The sequence below is a fragment of the Odontesthes bonariensis genome, chromosome 23, assembly GCF_027942865.1.
Source record: "Odontesthes bonariensis isolate fOdoBon6 chromosome 23, fOdoBon6.hap1, whole genome shotgun sequence".
NCBI lineage: Eukaryota > Metazoa > Chordata > Actinopteri > Atheriniformes > Atherinopsidae > Odontesthes > Odontesthes bonariensis.
In genome coordinates, this window is record NC_134528.1 from 20,386,397 (window position 1) to 20,405,256 (window position 18,860).

At 40.5% G+C, this 18,860-nt stretch overlaps 2 protein-coding genes across 2 annotated transcripts; one reads left to right on the forward strand and one right to left on the reverse strand.

Moving 5' to 3' along the window:
- Nucleotides 1-1,652: 1,652 nt before the first annotated feature.
- Nucleotides 1,653-5,055, forward strand: tmem130 (transmembrane protein 130). The gene is made up of 7 exons (XM_075458253.1): nt 1,653-1,743; nt 1,805-1,976; nt 2,086-2,231; nt 3,092-3,176; nt 3,399-3,598; nt 4,445-4,551; nt 4,915-5,055. The coding sequence occupies exons 1-7, from the start codon at nt 1,653-1,655 to the stop codon at nt 5,053-5,055; spliced, it is 942 nt and encodes a 313-aa protein (XP_075314368.1).
- A 3,924-nt stretch (nt 5,056-8,979) lies between these two features.
- On the reverse strand, nt 8,980-16,889 carry nptx2b (neuronal pentraxin IIb). The gene is made up of 5 exons (XM_075457849.1): nt 16,186-16,889; nt 15,450-15,669; nt 14,718-14,962; nt 14,448-14,627; nt 8,980-11,262 (listed from the first exon to the last, which is right to left on the reverse strand). Exons 1-5 carry the CDS (start codon nt 16,669-16,671, stop codon nt 11,032-11,034), a joined length of 1,362 nt encoding a protein of 453 aa, XP_075313964.1. The 5' UTR covers nt 16,672-16,889; the 3' UTR covers nt 8,980-11,031.
- Between the last annotated feature and the right edge of the window lie 1,971 nt (nt 16,890-18,860).

The following is an 18,860-nucleotide window of genomic DNA, read 5'->3' on the forward strand; positions in this document are numbered from 1 at the left end:
CACACTCATATCTATTGTAAATTTGAATTCACAAATTAACCTGATATTTCTGTTTAGAAATGGGATTTGATTAACTTTTCATTTATCATTGATTTGGAAGGGAGTCGGGTTACCCGGGTAAAACCTACAGTGCCACGGGGAGAGCATTCAAAGTCATCACAGAGCAACTGGCCCTAGTGGAGACAGGAACAGTGAGGCAACAGGGCTAAAATCTATACCACTGTGCTGCCTTGGGCCAGGTTCACACTCTCACTGTGAAAGTAAAAAAAAAAAAGTATTCTCCTGTTGTGTACATTTCACATATCAGCATAACCTGGTACCATGTACAGCCAGCACCATGCAGAGATGTTTATGCAGCCATGGCTGGATTGACTCAGTTGGGGCACTTGGAAAAATAAAAAATAGAAGAAGTGATCCCCACTGATACACTTTTCTATTGCATATACATGCCTACAGAATATATTTTTTTCAAATTTACATTTTAGCACTGTATATTTACTCACTCAAGGACATGCTGAACAACCACAAGACGGCAAGTTAATTCTAGCGAAAGAGTCATGGTGTAGCTTAGCAATACACATTTGCAAATACATTTTGGCACCCTCACGGATGATATACTTTGTTTTTAACATGTCCTTCCAATTTTTGGCATTGTGTGGGTTTTAAGTGCATCATTTGCAACCTTAGGAAAAGACTCTTAAGCGCATGAGTAACAGCAGGATCAAAGCAAAAGAGTCAAATCTGCTTAGGTTCACAGGTCTGAGTGGTCACTGCTCACCATTCCTCAGGAGGTTTGCTGGTGTCTTTGACTGAATTCATTACGAAGTGGGGGATGTAGAGCAAAAAAAAGCATTTTATCCCAATCAAAACTAACAAACAACCCAAGCAGAGGATGAGTCATCAACATTTTGCTATCCTTTTACAGGAGATGGCAGGCTCTGAGATAAGATCTATATATGGATTTTTCTTTTGTCATTTTTGCACAGATCTCGGTGTATAAAGTAGATGATGTATTGTGCAAGACATATGAAAACCCTTAAAATGACATAGTTTCAAAACGCACCATAACTTTTCATTTCATCAAGACTTTAGAGTGTCTTTACTTGTATGTTTTCACTGGATTTTGTTTGGTCAGCTCAACACAAGTTAACAAGTTTTTCATAAACAAAATTATTAGAAATTTTACCATAAAAAGTCCATTTGGATAACCAACTAGTTGAGTCATTCTTTGGGTCGTTAGTGATATGTAGACTGACCTCATCAAATTAGCATTTAGGTGACATTTCTCTTTAAAAGAAATAGATGAGATAAATCCGTCAACCTCTGACAGTGTATCTCCCACCATGGACAGGAATGTGACCCATGACAGAGCCTCCTACGTTGTTGTTCCTCAGCCACATGACTGAAACTCATGGTGGCGATTTCAAGCCTTTACGGCTCACATTTGCATGCCCTGAATCCCCCAGGCCAGAGGGAAGCACATTACCTCCTTCCTCCCTCATATTCGTCTACTCCGAATTAGTTTCTACTTGAAGTCCATGAGGGAGAGGACTAGCAGATATGGACAGGTAAATCAAACATCTGGCATATTCACGACATCTGGCATTTAGAAAGGTATTCTTAAAAATTTGTGTTTACAGAAAAAATCTGGCATGGACATTGGTGTTTCTTCTTCTGGTTTTCTCGGCTGTGGCATGGGCCACAGGCCCTTTGACGGATTTGGGTATGTCATCCAGCATCCAGGTGATACTTTCCTTCCAGCTGTCTTGGCTTTATAACTAAGTATTTTGTATCTCCACACCAGAAAATATTGCCGGGAAGCTAGTTTTCTATCAAATGGAGGGAAATGCCACCTATGTGAGAGACACAGGAGAACTGGCGTCGGACGTTCCCACTGAGACAATGTTTGAGCTCTTTGATCCCCAAAAGAACTTCAGCACCGCAAAGTTCACTTATACCTGGGACCTCGGGAATGGGTATAAGTCTTTACAATGTTTGAACATTTCAGAAAAGGTATAGGAATGCGTTTCCCTGTCTGACGCTGTTTTTTTTTGCTTTTGTCTTTTTTTTATATCTTTGATGCAGAGAAGTGATCCAGGGGACTGAGCCGGTTGTCCGCTATCATTACTCAGAGTCAGGAAACTACACACTGCAACTGAAAGTCGGAGTGAATGTGGCCAAATACACACCTCCAATTACTGGGGTCTACTCTATGGAGGTTCAAGTACTTGGTTTGTAGTTTCAAATCAACACATACGCTACCTGCATTGTGTTTGGTCTTTTGCTTATTCTAGTCTTGAAACTGCTTTGTTTCCTTGAAAGAATTGAAAGTGATCAGATGTTTAACTTTCGATAATGTGTCCGGTTTACAATAGTTTTTACGATGCTAAGAAAGCTCCCTCAAAAATGTCATATTTGAGTGTGAGAAATAATCTGTAGGTTACTGTTGTTTGGTGTTCAGTGTTAAATTAATTCTTAAACCTGGGAAGCTTTATGTGGTGTGTGAATGCTTATGAACCCTTTTGGATTTTCTACATTTCTGCCCAAATATGGCTGAAAATATAAGGTTTTATCATTAAAAGTTTGTAAAGAAAAAACACAATAAAACAGTGGAGATTAAAATGTGATACTGATGATTTATCAGTGGAAATGATCCAATATCATGTATCTTTGAGAGTCAGAAGTGAATGAAACCTTGCAGCAGGAACTGCAGCTAAACAGTTCCAGTAGTGGTTGATTGGTCTCGAAGAACAGCTTTGGGGAATTTTTGCCCCACTAGTGTGTTTAATCGTAGCTTTAACTCAGATTAGCCCTGGTGGTTTTCAGGTGCTCCTCTAAAATATCTCTGTGACTTGGCTTTTCCAATACATTAACTCTATTCTTCTTTGGCTTTTCTTTGGTTGAATAACTTCTTTGCTTAGGGCTGTTGTCTTGCTCCATGACCTGCTTTCTCTTGTGATTCAGTTCACAGACATTCTGTCATCTTCCTTGAGAATTGATTAGCATAACTGTGAATTCATTGTTCCACGAATTTTATGCACACCATTGTTGTTGGGTATCCTTATGATGGACTCATTGATTTAATTTGCAGATGCCATCAAAAGCATCGAACTAAAGGGGCCATCAGACTACAAGGTGTCCCAGAACACCAGTTTGGCTTTTCATGTTGATGGAAGGTAAGCTGCGTGTGATTTTAGAAGTTCACTGAAGAGAGGAAAAAGTTACATATTGTAATCGAAATGTGACATATTTGATTAGTGTAAGTGAGCTGCGGTATGGGTGAAAACAAATTCCATCCCATTTTTCTTAATTTTGAGATCAATTTCAGCCTGCTTGACCCACTGCAGCCGAGAAAAGAACATCAAAAATCAATGCTCTGCTCGCCATGTTGTCTTTAGTCCTCCAATGTGGGTGTGCTGGCGTTTCCTCACAAACTGTGTGCCTGACACGAAGGGAGGCTGCACGCTGACCATGCTTTATGAAAACACACTGCGGCTGAACCACACCTTCACCTCTGCTGGCGTCCACTGTCTGGACATCACCATTCGCAATGACATAAGCAAGCTCCAGACCTCCTTCAGCCTCTACGTCAGGAATAGCTGTGAGTTACCACCTCCCCAAACACATCCAAACATTTGCGGGCTAACGCGTTTATTCACAAAGGCTATACTAAAGGTGATGGGAAGAGATTCAATTTTCTTTCTCTTTAAGAAAACAGTCAAATAAATATGTTTTTAATTTCATTTATTCGAATCATTGTTTGAGTCTGTTGAAATTTGTAAATTCCCATGAAATACATATATTTATCTTTTTGGTAGCTTTTGAATCATCTTTATGAAAGGTTCTCTTGGCTCTCCACAGTCACAGAGTAAAGCTTCTGCTTTGATGAAATTTAAACGATTAACAGTTTATCAAGATGAACATGAATCTGTGACCTTCCAGAGGACAGGAAGGTATGGATCTAGCTTCTTAGAGCTTTGGTTGCCTTCAAACAAAATGGTTTTCGAAACCAAGAGAAGTTGTGCTGTGTCACACGGTTTTCCACATAAAATTGACCATGTGCCATCTGGCCACATTAGTTAGTTCCACAGACACAGCCGAGAGCCCAAGCAATTCAGCGAGGAGCGATCTTGACTGGTCCTCACATGTCTACTGTGCTCAATTGATTTGCTATCGCTGTGATCCATTTGATGTTGTGGTCCCACTGAGGCTGAAAATAAACAGCTTTTAATGCTCATTCCTTACTTGCTGAGAGGTAGATGAAGAGTTTGAGTTGTGCTCCTGAGAGCCTGGTGTCCCTCGATCAGGAGCTGAGTCGGACCTGCAGATCAAACAGTTTCTTTCATCATGTCACCCAGACACTAAATGACAGGCTCGTTTACGTGATGCATGTCACCGTAGACCGTCCTCGCTCTGTAACATGTTTTGTGTGTGTTACCTGCAGATAATACCCACTTGTTCTTCATCCTGTCGTGCGCTGCCATCCTCGTAGCGACTTTCTCCTTTATTATAGTCATCGCCTGTCGCCCTCGTCACCACAGCAGATCACAGGTACTGTATGTAGGGCTGTGCGTGTTGCTTATTGTCTTACAGGGAACCATATGTGTAACTCCCACTCACAAATGGGAAGTTTTACTCTGACAAATGATTTTGCATTAAGCTTTGCTCTGATAAGATAGAGGCCTGCACATACAGCAAACATTGATGATATAGAATGTTATTGTCTGGTACGGAATAGAATGGCAAAGAATGGCATGGTAAAGTATAGTCTGAGCTGGGCTCAGCCTTTTAGTGATGATTAAAATGTGCTCCAGATATTGGACTGACTTTCACTGTCTACAAAACTGCATTTCATCTGAAAGCTACTCTGAATCATGCACACGCATGTACTGACTGGTAATTGTCATATTTCAGTTTGCCACGTCCAGCAACGCCATATTTCTCAAAGACCAAGAGTCCGAGGGTCAAAGCAAAATCCTTTTTAAGTTCTCCGCTGGAGAGAGAGAAGAGAGAGAGCCGCTCATCTTGCAGCACGGGACCCAGTACAGCTCCTAATCAAACTGTGGCTAAGCATATGTGTGTGTGTGTATTTGTCTGAAGAAAATGCACAAGTAATAAAGATGGTCAACTTGCATGTCTTTCTTATGCTTTTCTAGACGTGTAAACTTGAACCTAATCTGTGCCCAACTGCTGCTGACCTGTGCCTGCGTGTATCTTTGATGTTTTTGTCACCACCGCTCAGCCAACAAAGAGACTACACTCTGTATTTCCTATGAAATAATGACGACAATGATCTATCCAAGAGTTGCACCGCTCAGGTTGACATTCAAATAGGCTCATGATAAATTCACAGCTCAAGTGAAGGTCATGTTTAAACAATGAGAGTTCATTTATGCATGCTGTGAATGGACCGAACCGTTCATCTATTTATGCTTTTGTTTTTTCAAATTGATGTGGGACTTGCTTGGTTTTTGCCTTCCAGAAAAGAATAAACAACCCAATCTCACAATGGAATGTGTGGTTTCTTCCCTCCGTGCAGTTTTTCTTACTTTATTCCCTACAGAGAAAACTTGTGTTTCCTACATTGCCATGTAAATTGCGAGGAAGAGGGGGGTGGGTGGCAGAAGGCTCTAATGTGGAAACTTTTGTGCAAGAGGTAAAGTTTTATAGTTAGATTTAGACATAAATATATATATAGACCGAATATACATACACATTATTGCATGTTTCTGGGGGGACTGAGCTGATATAAAACATATTTTCCTAAATATATATAAATATATCTATATGTACATTCCCCCAATATACTCCCAATTGAAACATCCTTCTAGGAACTACCACCTTGAAATGTGTCTATTAAGGGTGACAAGATCATCAACAAGTTGCAAACTTGCTCGCTATGCTCTCTTCCACTGCCTCCCCTCCTCTGTAGTCAGGCTTTCTTTCCTGTGTGTTTGTTAAGTACAGAAATGTGATGGTTGTGTAGGTGTCAGGCTGTCAGCTGCTTCCTATCACCACAATGTTCTGTTACATTACCGACTGTATGCTCCCCAAATTATAGGCAAATTTTTTCTGTTTGTCAAGTTTCTAAGAGCCAGTCTATCTTAAATTCAACATTTCTGTTCGATCAGGATCCTCCAGGTTGTCACTGCGTCTATCATGTCCACCAAAAACACTCATCCCTTTGTTTGGTTCTGTTCAGTTGTTTACGCCGATATATGTTCTGAAGCTTGACTAAACTACTTGGCCACATCTTCCATTTGATCTTTGATTGCTGGTCTCCTGCTTATGGATCTCTGAACCAGTTTTACAACAATGCTGAACGGTAGGAGTCTAAAGACTTTTCAGGTGTTACCCAACAGGTTGGAATCTACTGCTTACAATGGCAATGCCAACATGACGAGGCTTAGAAAGTAGTAGAGTCCTTATGTTCATGATGCAATGGCAACAGCTGACAGGCCACAGCAGTTCACCATAGCACTAGTTCAGGCAGGCAGTATAGTCATCAGCAGATTTTATCTCTCGTACAGCACGCTCTTTTAAAACTTCCCTGGCCTGACTACCTTGGCCGCTTCCCCCGCAAGCTGCTTTGCGAACCGCCCACATAATCGGTGTCTCTCTGTCACTGATGCTTTTTCTGGGATTGAAAGGTAAGCCTTAGACAGATGTCAGACTAAAAAAAAGTCTTAAGGGGCCGTTATGCTCGTCCAACCCAAATGCAAAGCAGATCATTTCTTTAATATGTCAGTGATTTACCAGAGATCAAAGATGTGTTGAAACAAAGACGCAAGTTTGTGTCAACACACCGCAGCTTGCAATTTATTGTGCTGTAATCTATAAATTTTTGTCTGTGAATTACAGTCCATGTGAGGACAACATGCTAAATGAGCACAACATGTTCAGACCAATATTATGTATAAGCATGCAGTCACACATACTTGTACAAAGCTTGCACAAATATCTATGCTATGAAAATGGATTGCTGGCTCACAGAATCTATCTGCTGGTGGATTTATTAGAATATCTGAAATCAGGGATCTGTGTGATCTGAATTTCCGTCTACTGAAACAATCTAATAGTGTGGCTAAATTTGCCCCCCCCCTAAAAAATCTAAATGACTTGAAACTGAAACCAAAAACATTATCATGTGTATATACTATTGATATTATCATAATAAACTATAACATACAATAATAAATTATTATTATTGAACATTTCTAATTATTATTAGTCATATATATTATTACATATTATTTTTGTGGAAGAAAATAATTCCACAAAATAATTTTCACTCAAAACAAAATCCTTGAATATTTCTCGACTACACTGATGTTTGTCAGTCTATTTCTTTGTTGTTTAATACCTGGATTGTATTCAATGATAGCTTGCAATGCTGCGGCACCTTTGTTAGAGGTGTCACAGCTGATGAATCCTTGTTGTTAAAGAGGCCGAGGGGAGCTTCAGTTGCTAAAAATACCATCACTTTCATCAGGAGCTAAGATAAGACTGCTGTGGTAGAAATCTGCCGCTGTTTTCAGTGACATGTCAATTAACACGTACCGATGCTCTATGATTTTTTTCCCTGCTCTGAATTAAGCTCTGAAACACTCTTTGTTAACTTATGAGGTTATGGTATGAAACGGTTAAAAAAAATAAAAATCCAGCACATGCAGCACATCGATATGTCTTTGTTTGATCGATGGTGACGTTCATTTCGTTCTGTGCCTCTTTCAATCATTTTGAATAGATACCTCACATTGAAATTTTGACTCAAATGAACCAACTAATAACCGACCAACGTTGCCTTTTCCCACATTTCTACGGCTTGTTGGATCAAAGCATACATTCTGGAATACATAAAAGATGTGGACTTGTCTGAGTTTCTTTTATGTTCACTTTCTCATCATCAGTTTACTTATTGCACTTGTTCCACTCCTCCGTTTCCTCAAGCCACGGATTGTGACAGGATTGGCCCTGTGCATTTAAAAAAAAACAATGCTGATAGTCTCAATCTGGCTCAGAACAGAGCTAATGAAAGCCTAAAACATACAGAAGAATTAGTGTTTTCAGAAAAATTGCACGTCGTGCATGAAGAAAAATGAGCACTTTACGGTATGACGTGAGCATTCTTTGCTCCTACAGTTGATGGAAAAGGTAGCCTGGGTCATTAATCATCAATAAAGGGCACAGTGAGAAAGATGTTACAACATCTTTATAACATCTTTTCAGGAATATACAGTATATATGATATAGGGATCTTTGAAGGCAGGAATATACAGTATACATATATATATATATGTATATATATATACATATACATATATATATATATATATATATATATATATAGATCCCAAAAGATCCCAAAGATCCGTACATCCCAAAGATCCCTACAGACTCTGTGATGGTCACGCCGGTGACACCAAATCTTCAGTCATGTGAAATAAAAATTTTGATAGCTTGATAATAGCTGTTATACCATTTCTAGTTGTTTTTTTTATTGTATAGGCTTCTTTGTTGTTGATATTGCTACAGAATCAAAATAATTTTTAAAAAGTTGCTCTGTAGCCTTACAAAAAGCAGGTATTTTAGGTCCTGTTTGCTTCTAAAGCAGTGAGTATTTGAAGGAGAGTTTGACGTCACCTCTGACCTTTTAGCCTCTCTCATCTGTTAAGCTTCGCTAATGCCACACCTGTTGTTGTTGCTTGACTCCGGCCAGTGGAGTCTACGATCACGCTCAGCCGGTGTTATGAACTACTCATGTCACTCCCGTTTCACCGGCTTAACAGATTCTAAAGGAAAGGTGATTCTGAACTGGCGTGGAACAGTCATTATCCTTAAACAAAGTCTACCCGATATAGACCAAATGATCCGAGATGACCCTGAGTCACACCACTGACCTATTAGTAACCGATGTACAAAGAAAAATAAAGCTGAGAAATAAACACAGTAAGAAATCAATTTAGCAACAGTTGTTTTCTTTATTTTTCTTTAATTTTTCATACATCAACAAAGCAAATCGTTTTCAGCACTTTAAAAAAAAAAAACGCATTTACTGGCACTTAAGCGTTTATAAGAAGGCCTCAGAACAAGGTGGACTATGCCTCAAACACACATTGAACTTAAAAACACAATAAAAACACATTTCCACTGGACAAGGGCAGCGAAAATTCGAAAATCATACAATGAAATCATTTCCGTTCAAAACAGTTGTTTCATGGGTTTTTACGGGGCTACTCCTATGTTTACTGAGCACTTGATGAGACAACGCACAGACATCAATATCACAAATCACTCAGTAAAAATATTTCACAACATCGAAGCTATGAATATATTTTCAAAAGGATTTATCATTTCGACAGTTTTGGTTCGCAAGAAAAAGGCCAGACAAAAAAAGCACTGTGATGGACTAAATAGTATGTATGTATGTACAGTGTGTATGTATGCATGTATACGAGCTGTCACACTAAATCAGCAGAATTTCCAAAACATAATAAGGTGTATTGCACATGTGATCCTAAGTCACTTTCACACAATATCAGAGCCTATATTTTTTCCATCATGATCCCTTTAAAAGGACTGAGCATGTCAGATATTCGATTGACAGTCAAGGATAAGATTTTACATTCGTCAGACCTTTAATCTTTACCATTGACCTTCACACTGCATGCAACACGTGTCAATGGTGAAGCCAGTCTAATGTCTGTGTTGGAGGAGAATAACAACTGTGCGTTTGCGCAGGACCACAGTTCACGACTTCAGAGTTTAATTGTACAGACAGTGACTCATGGGGATGGGTTTGTATCTTACTTCTAATCCCTGTTTGGGGCACTATGGCTGGTGTACTGAACTTAAAAATTCCTCTCTGGCAATTTGCACTTTGGTGTGTTCAAACCAGCCCGGTCTCACTAGAAAACGTGTAATACGTACACTGTCCACCTATCTATAACACTGTATTCTCGCAGTCCATGGTTGTGAATTGTGAGATGGCAACAAATCCCTAGGCTGCTGTTTTCTGTTGGGCAGCGTTCACACTACATGACAGGAGTCGCGACACATTAATATATAAAAATCCGTTAGTCATGACTTCTCAGGTGATTGTAATTATCTCACCATGTCTTTTATAACATGTAAACTTAATTATGAACAATAATTCTAAACCTAACCATCTTTAGCACCTAACCCTAACGTTTTCCTTGAGAGGGCGCCGATGAGAAGCAAAGAGTCGGCAGTTGGGAGTAGAAAGAAGCGAAGTAGAAAAGAATCATGTATGGGAGACGTACGACGTTGGCGTGCAGAAAAATCAAAACTCAAGGACAGTTTGGGTTGTTTTTTTTTAAGTGCAGTTGAATGACATATCAATGAGTTGAGGAATTTTGTTTAGACCGTTCTTTACTTAGTCACTATTTTCTTAATCAAACAATGTGACTCACAGTTCTGTCAGTCTAACCAAAACAACCACAACGAGACAGTAAAATGAGTGATTATGAAAGCAAAGACGGCAACATGGGTCTGTGCGAGCCAGGCGAAGAACTGCTGAGAAGAGATGAAGAACAGTCAATCAGAGCAGAGGTGATGCCCAGGAGGAAGATATCAAATAAGTCTGACACAACTCGTGACACGACTTACCTGCAGGTAAGGTACAAACTACTCATAAACACTTCACACAACCCCACTTTGAAAAATCCAAACTATCACTTTAAGCTGTATCTGTATGCAGAACACAGTAAGGAAAACATGGTGTTAGTACATTTTTAGTGTCTTTATAGTGAAACTGCAATGTTTTAAGCTCTGGATGTGAGCATTTCACCATCTGTCATGAGATTAGGTTTGTTCCAACATGTAATACTCCACCTGGGTTACAAATCCCAGAGACAAAAACACACAGACAAAAAAAAACCTTGTCACACATCTCTTCATAAAAGGAAGCCCACAAAGCTCCTTGCAGTAGCCTTTTTTTGCAGGAAAACATTTCGAATACTGGACAGATGGAAACACAAACTAACAAAATGAGAGGTGCACATGTTAGTTTTATGCGTTGGACAGCCGCTCCAGACACATCTCCAGAGGCCGTTTGAACGCTCCCCTCCCAAAAACTTCAACATTGCTCGCTAGCCAGGGGATCACATTCCCGGGGGTGTAAGAACTGCAGTTTGCCATTGACTGGATCTCGACCGGCTTCAGAATACGGTCCCAAATGTTCACCTGACTCAGTTCGCCCACGAAAGCCTGTCCAGCATCAAAGCGCCCACCTACCACATCCTGTGAGGGCAGTAAAAAGCAGCAGGTAAATATAAAAATCATCAGCAGCAACAGTATCCAAAGTAATTAGCTCTCTGAAGCGGAGGAGGCAGTCAGTGGGAATAAGGAAGTCATTCGACTTCCAGACTTTCTTCATGTGCGTCATTGCCTTGTTATAGTCGTGTAAGAGAATATTCAACACAGTTATGCTGCAGATTGTGAAGCTGTCACGAAATGGAATCTATTGACTTGTATCTCCCACTTTGCAGGTTTATATACATTAAAACAACAACGATCTCATAGGCAGTCTCAGCTATTTGGTGAAACAGTCAAAAAAGGAGTGTTTACTTTTGTTTACAGGTTAAAGAGTCCTTGTTGGTAGGCAGGAGGGTGTGATGCCGCCATCACACACATCACTGCCAACCTAAATGAAACAATCCAACTCAGTACATATAACGTTTTATTTAGTTTTGAACTTCAATTTTGTTTTCGCTCTCTGCTCACTTTCACTTGTACTCACTGACTATTTAAGTTTATACATGAAAACCTTCATGGCCTGGGGCAGGGAAGCATCATGGCTGGTCCTGAAACAAACCCGGTCACAAAGTTCTGAAAGCTCTACTTAGCAGGTGATAATTCCTGCCCAGTTTGCAAAAGACACAAATGTCCTTCTGCGTGTCACAAAAAAAGAGCTCATTCCCCTAGAGCTGCACAAACAAGATGTCCGTTTCATGTTTTGTGTTTATTTCTTGATATACCAACAGGCAGGGCTGAACCATCACCTAGAATTCTTAAACCAGTTCCTTATAATAATGCATGTTTAGTATTAACTTGATAAGAAACAAACAAAAGAAACACTGAGTGTATAAAACAGCTGGATAATAACTGTGACATCACCCATTGATTGTAGACCACTCTGTGTCTAGAACAGACACTGTGTGCGATTGGTGGATCTTACTAGGAACCCATCATAATTCAGACAATTTTGACAATAATTTGAGGAAATTATAATAGCAACGTCATGTTGAGTTGAACTTGAAACTAGCGATGAGATCATAAAGTCGTTCGGAGAACTAAAGCGTCTGATCCAATGCTAAGCTGGGTGCTCTTTTCATGGACTTCTTTACAATCTGACTTCTTTTTTTTTTTTTTTTTTTGTTAACACAGGTGTCACCTCCTGATAGGTGTGAAAAATAATCTAATGCACTAGTATCAGCCAATCTTTCACATACAGTGAGAGAAATGATTTGATAGACCACTATAACACAAAACTGGCACAAAAATAGATGGTGAATTGAACAATCAAAAGAAATTTAAGTCTATCCCTGCTCATCGTTAAAGGAGAACTGCGGTATTTTCAACATTAAGCCTCTTTTCTGAGTCGTCTGCAATGTTTTAGAACCCCCCTCACCGCTATTTTGAATTTTACTGCTGTCTCCGGTATTTGCCTAATTTTGATTCATCTCAACCTACTTCAGAATGGCAAGTCATATGCATGTCCAAAAAGGTCCGTAAAAGCACCATAAACGTCCGTTTTCAAAATCATCAACTCACCGGAGTGGTTACTGGTGTGCACTGGTAATCCATATCAAATTTCGTGGCGAAAAGTTGCTTCTGTCGTGTTTTATTTGACATTTTGTACTGGATGTTCGTTGATATTACTCCGCCACCGCTAAGAAAATAGTCCGAGCATGAACGAGCTGCCAAATAAAACACGACAGAAGCAACTTTTCGCAACGAAATTTGAAATGGATTACCAGTGCACACCAGTAACCACTCCGGTGAGTTGATGATTTTGAAAACGGACGTTTATGGTGCTTTTACGGACCTTTTAGGACATGCACATGACTTGCCATTCTGAAGCAGGTTGAGATGAATCAAAATTAGGCAAATACAGCCTACAGCAGTAAAATTCAAAAAAGCGGTGAGGGGGGTTCTAAAAATTGCAGACGACTCAGAAAAGAGGCTTAATGTTGAAAATACCCCAGTTCTCCTTTAAAGACACCTCAAGAGATTTTACCACGCAGCAGTCGCCCTGACCTGTGACCACACATAACCCATTAAGACAGGATACAGCACATGTTTGTATATCCCTCTCAGACCTGGATGTTTGCATGCTTCTCTCTTTCAAGCCTGATGCAACGTGAGGGAGTGTTATCGTGCATACAGCAACATTTAAGAAAGCTGAGTCTCAAACGCTGCATTGGCCATGCTTCAATCTGCCTTTGAAAATGAGACATAAAGGCTAAAAGTGAAAATTTGATCAGGTTTGTCAGAAAACCCTGGTAAAACTGCTTTGAATTCTTAATTCAAGAGCACCTCGGGTCTTAATAGTTACATGCGCTATTAACACACAGCATGCATACTACCTCCTATTGACAACAGGACATCCGGACAGGAAATCAGGACTTTTAAAGGAATTATCTAAGGATCTCAAAATTTTTGCTAATTTTCCTCAACAAACAGGATTCTACAACCATGGCTGCTGCTGTTGAGCTTTGAGCTAAACGCCAACTTTAATCTTCTAACATGCTTACAAGGATATGCCTCTGTCAGTGTGATGCCGACCTTCTTTGCCGTGGATTAATTGAGCTTTATGGCATGCTAGCACCCGCAACTTACAGTCAAATAGGACAGGAGAGGTATTTGTTTGGTAGCCTCTTGACCTGGTTATGAAAGACAAGCAAATCCCCAGAGTTTCAGTTCATCGTTATGAGGGCATGACTGCCTGTGCCAAAATTCATTGCACTCAAAGCCGTTGTTGTGGAGATATTTCAGTCTGGACCAAGGTGGTGGACCAACCATTGAGGCATAAAACATCAAATCAGTAATGCAATCGCTTGAACCATATGCTGCCTAAACAAAACATTGGGGTTTAACTTTGGTTAGAACTTTTCTTTCACACGCAAACCGTGTGATACATCTTACTCCTGCATTGTGGAGACCTCAGTGACAGTTGTTTTGCTGTTTTGTCATGGCAACACACCTGTGCCTCATTTCTGCTGCTATCAAACTGGTTTACTTGGGATAATGTGAACATGATGCACTGGATAGCTGATGATACAATGTTACCAATGCGGAAGTCATTATCAGTGTAACTCCCTCTAAAGCTGCCTCTTCTTTTGGTAATGACAAAAAAAGCTGGAGTCGTGACTAATACCAGGAAAACACTGACGTTCATCGAGGGTTTTATTGCATGTCCTTACCTGTTCCTGCCCCAGGATGATGACTCCACCAGGTTTGATGGGGTGCCACGCTGCGAGGTTCTCACCAGCTCCCAGCTTCTGCCCATCTTGGTAAGCCTCCCACTGGCCATCCCGTGTGGTCCAGGAGATGCAGATGTGGTGCCACTTACCATCACGTACCTCTAGGGGCAGCTGGGCAACCTTAAGTCAAAGGACACTGTACCTTAGGAATTGTACACTTTATTTTTCAATTAATTTTCATCAAAGAATCACAACAGTCGAATGGCTTGCCTTATCATTAATGAGTAGCTCAATTGGATTATTGCCCCACTCAATCAGCACGATCTCATTTGCTTGGCCTGGCACACCGTAAGAGAAAGGTGTCCCAATGCCAGGGCTGGCGCTGGACTTAATCCACATGCAGATTGTAAAGGCGTACATCTCTGGCAGGCTCTTGGTGAAGCGACCGTACAGGTAGTTGGTCCGCTGCGGAAGGGACAGCTTAAACTGCTCTGGGGACTTGAAGTCTCCTCCCCCTGATATGAGAAAGGTGGAAAAGAATGAGAGGAGATGGGTGCAGAGAAGGAGAGGTGACCCATGAGGCTTCTTTCTTAAACTTGTGACCTCAGGGAAACACCAACATCTTCTCTATTCATGTTTTATACATACAGAGAGATCTGCAGGTCTTTTTAATGTGATGCCCATTACTGTGTCACCCTCTTCCACCCTTGCTGATTCATCCTTGCTCAGGAACACTGTAACTCTTCAGAGTCTTCTGAAATCTTCTGGCATATTCTCTGCTTTAGTGTCGTATAGAAGCCAGCATGTACATGTACTTGAATCGATTTTTTTTCTGTGCTGTACTATATTTCTCCTATTTGCCAACTAATCACACTTATATTGCTGCATACTTTAAACACATCCACCAGTCATCTAAAAAATGTCTCATCTTTACTTTATCTGTACAGCTAAAGTAATGAATATCTGCCAGCATCTCCAGATGAGATGCTTGCTTTCCAATACCTTTCTCCAGCTCACTGATCCTCTCCACCAGTGCATTTAGAGTGCTCTCTGTCTTCAACCTGTAGGCAGCTGTGGCATTGGACAGCATGCTCTTTTCTTCCTCCAAGTTGCTGACTTTCTTTAGGAGCTGTTTCTCCAGCTCCCCCAGCCGACGCTGCAGCAGGTCGCGGAGCTCACTGGGGAACGAGGCGCCAGAAATGTTGGCCCTCATTTGCTGTTGCTACGGAAGGATGAGCAAGAGATCATGAACAGGAAGTTAATCATGGGCACTGAGCATCCTGAGGGCTGAAAGTGATGCCTTACATCACCGTGAAACAGTGACCCTTATGTATGCCATGACAGGCTTATAAAAGCTTATGAATTTACCTCTAAATTTACTTCCATGAGAAACTGGAGCATCTTATTATTAGTGTTGACAGTTGTATTGTACAGTATAGAAGCAAAATGGGGTTAGAAAGATAAAAGCGACTGACTATTTACATTTTTCAAAGCAGTTTTTGTTTAAGCCTGGTAGGAAGAATCGAGAAAATCTTTTTAATGCAAAAACAAAATAAACACCTAACACCTAATCGGTGATATGTACTCAGATCATTCTAGTGGATCTCTACTACTGGATTTTTTAAAGTTCTGTGCAGTGTCTCCACAGTTTGCCTCAATCCTATAAAGCCATTCTGTGAATCAAACTATAATTTTACGCATGGCGTTGCGCATTGGCTCTGCTTTGGTGGCACCTTACCTCCAGGTTCTCCAGACGGTCCTTGAGCCCTTGCATCGTTTTCCCAAGACTGTCAATGGAATCATTTGGATCTCTGGGGACATCTCCCATTGTATTCTGCTTGTCTTTACCCCATGAACTCCCTTTGTCGTACTTCCTATCGGTGGTGGCTGAGGCGCAGAGGGACAGCTTTGTGGTTAACTCGTTGATGGTGCCCAGTTGCTTGGAAATCGTTTCTTTCTGCTGCAAAATTGTCTCTCGTAGCTGCATAACAGTGTTTCTGAGCTCCTCTTCTTGACCCCCGACGTTAAGATCGGGTAATAATGTCACAGGGCAACTGGAATCGCCGCTGATAGCTATCGCCCGGCAGATGTACCGCTTTCCATCGTCCGCCTGGCCGCTGGTGAGTTGCCCACAACACAGCGCATAAAAGCATAGCAAAATGTACAAGAGTGAAAACATACCTGTAGCCTTATCGATTAGGACAAGCAACGAAAAAGCGACCATTAACCTTTTAATTTACTCCAATTAACTCTGGAGTTTGGCGCGTAAAAGTATAATGCGTATATCCAAACGACGCAGGTCTTACTATTTCAACAAAGTAGTGCCATGACCAAGAAGCAAAATAAAGAAAATCCAATCAAGTGTGAGTCTGTCACTGTAAGCCTGTTAATGTTGCTTGTGCTAACAGGACTATTTCTGGCACGGAGAGACCGCACAGTGTGGTGCCGATCAGACAACTCCTCTCACGAAAGCGGATTACCAAAAAAGGTGTCTAAGAAAGCACCTTGATTGGGTGTAGTTGGCTGACGTCACAGACGTCATTTGATTATTTGTAAAGTTGATTAATAAATGAAGACTCGGGTACCCACAGTTATTCCCATTTATGATAAATCTTTTTCCCCCTCCTCTGGTTTAATATGTCTTTACTTCCTTATTGCGCGCGTGATTGCTGTATGAGACATGAGCGATGACTCTGTGCTTGCTTTTGTATTTTTATACAGTCCGTTAACACCATAGGAGTCTGAGCAAGTAACTGCTTTATGCTTGTATGAACACATGTCTAAAACGTAAACCCAGATAAGGACGTCATTTGAGGCCAGAATAGGAACCGTCAAAAACATGACAATTTTCAAATGCAGGTGATAATCCTCAATAAAACAAGCAGTGACAAAACAGGATGTGGTGGTAAACAATTAGCAACTGTTGCCTGCCTTGCTGTAAAAGGTCAATAAAGCCTGGTGTGCAGACTGGAAGACATACCACTGTGCTCGGCACATGCGGCGCCATGCACTAAACCAGAAAGGCAGTCAGTTTTTTTTCTTTCTTTTTTTTTTTTCCTTAAAAAGGCAACACACCTGGTGATAGTAAAGTCAGCACAGTACATTAACTTTTCCACAATGTTTTGACACTCATTACTGTCAAAACATTTCCAAAAATATCTAAGCAGTGTGTTGAAAATCCATTTTTTCCTGTGATTAGAAGACATACAGTTGTCCTGCCTGGATCCAACATGTAGGCTCCAATAATTAAAGCATGAAAAATCCCTGCATGAGAAACCTTCCGCTGCTGCCAGTGGTTGAGATAAATCTCTTTAGTTACTGTGCTTAAAGGGCTTGAAGTTCCCAACCAAATAGCCCTTCCGTCCAGAAAGTTATTCAAGTGAACCTGTTGGAAGGAGTTGGTGGGGAAAAAGAAAGCTCTTTCACATATGGTCATTTGCTTGGACTCTTTTATTTAAGGCTAAATGACGGATGCTTTTACGATCCTACAAAAGATTGTTTTTTTTCTCAAAAATATGACAATTTCGTTGAGAAAGTGTTTTAAATTCAACATTTTTTCAAGGGGTTAAAGGCCAAAAAGTATGCAACGATTGCTTTAATTTGTTGCGTTGTACTGCATAAGCTTATCATAGTTTTTTATGTATTAAAAATGAAAAAGGAAGTTAAAAAATGGAAGGAGGCAGGATTGATTGAGATTGACGGTCAGTACTTTGGGATGGCCGTGCATAGGGTTTTGGAGCTTTGCCTGTGAAGCCTGTGACAGTGTTTGCCTGTAGTTAATGCAGAATATCATACCATGACATCACACTTATTTTCTGGCCACTACAGGACACAGACCAAAGCAGCGTGCCAGCAACTGCTCATGGAAATGGAAATCTCAACGCTGATTATAAGGGTGGCAACATTATAAAGTTGTGAATTTCAGTATCAGCCATTTTCACCTTTGATAAAAAATGTTTACCTGAGTCAAAGATAACATGTTCTCCCTCTCTCTCTCTTTTTTAAATTTTTTTTTTTTTTTTTTTTTTTACAGATTTTGGGATTGCATGTGAGTTGAAGAGTGTGAACGTAGACGAGGCCTTTAGATCCAAAAACAGAAAGCGTGGTATTGTTGACGAGTCTGACTCAGTCTCAAGGAAAGTGCAATTCTTTCTGTAGATGTAATAATTCAGAGGCGATCCGGCCTCGTCATAGCGGCATCCGCAGGAGCGGCAGGGCATGGACAAAACACAAATCTAATGGACAGATGAGTGGTTTTGGAAAGCTGCAGAATGAGTGTGTCATCCACTTTGTCCTCTCAGGATAAAGCCCCCATCAGAAAATAAAAAATTAAATAAATTAAACTAACAGGACAGTGCAATAAGCCAGAGACAAACATCTTATAGCAGATCATTATTACTTAGGGAACAGAGG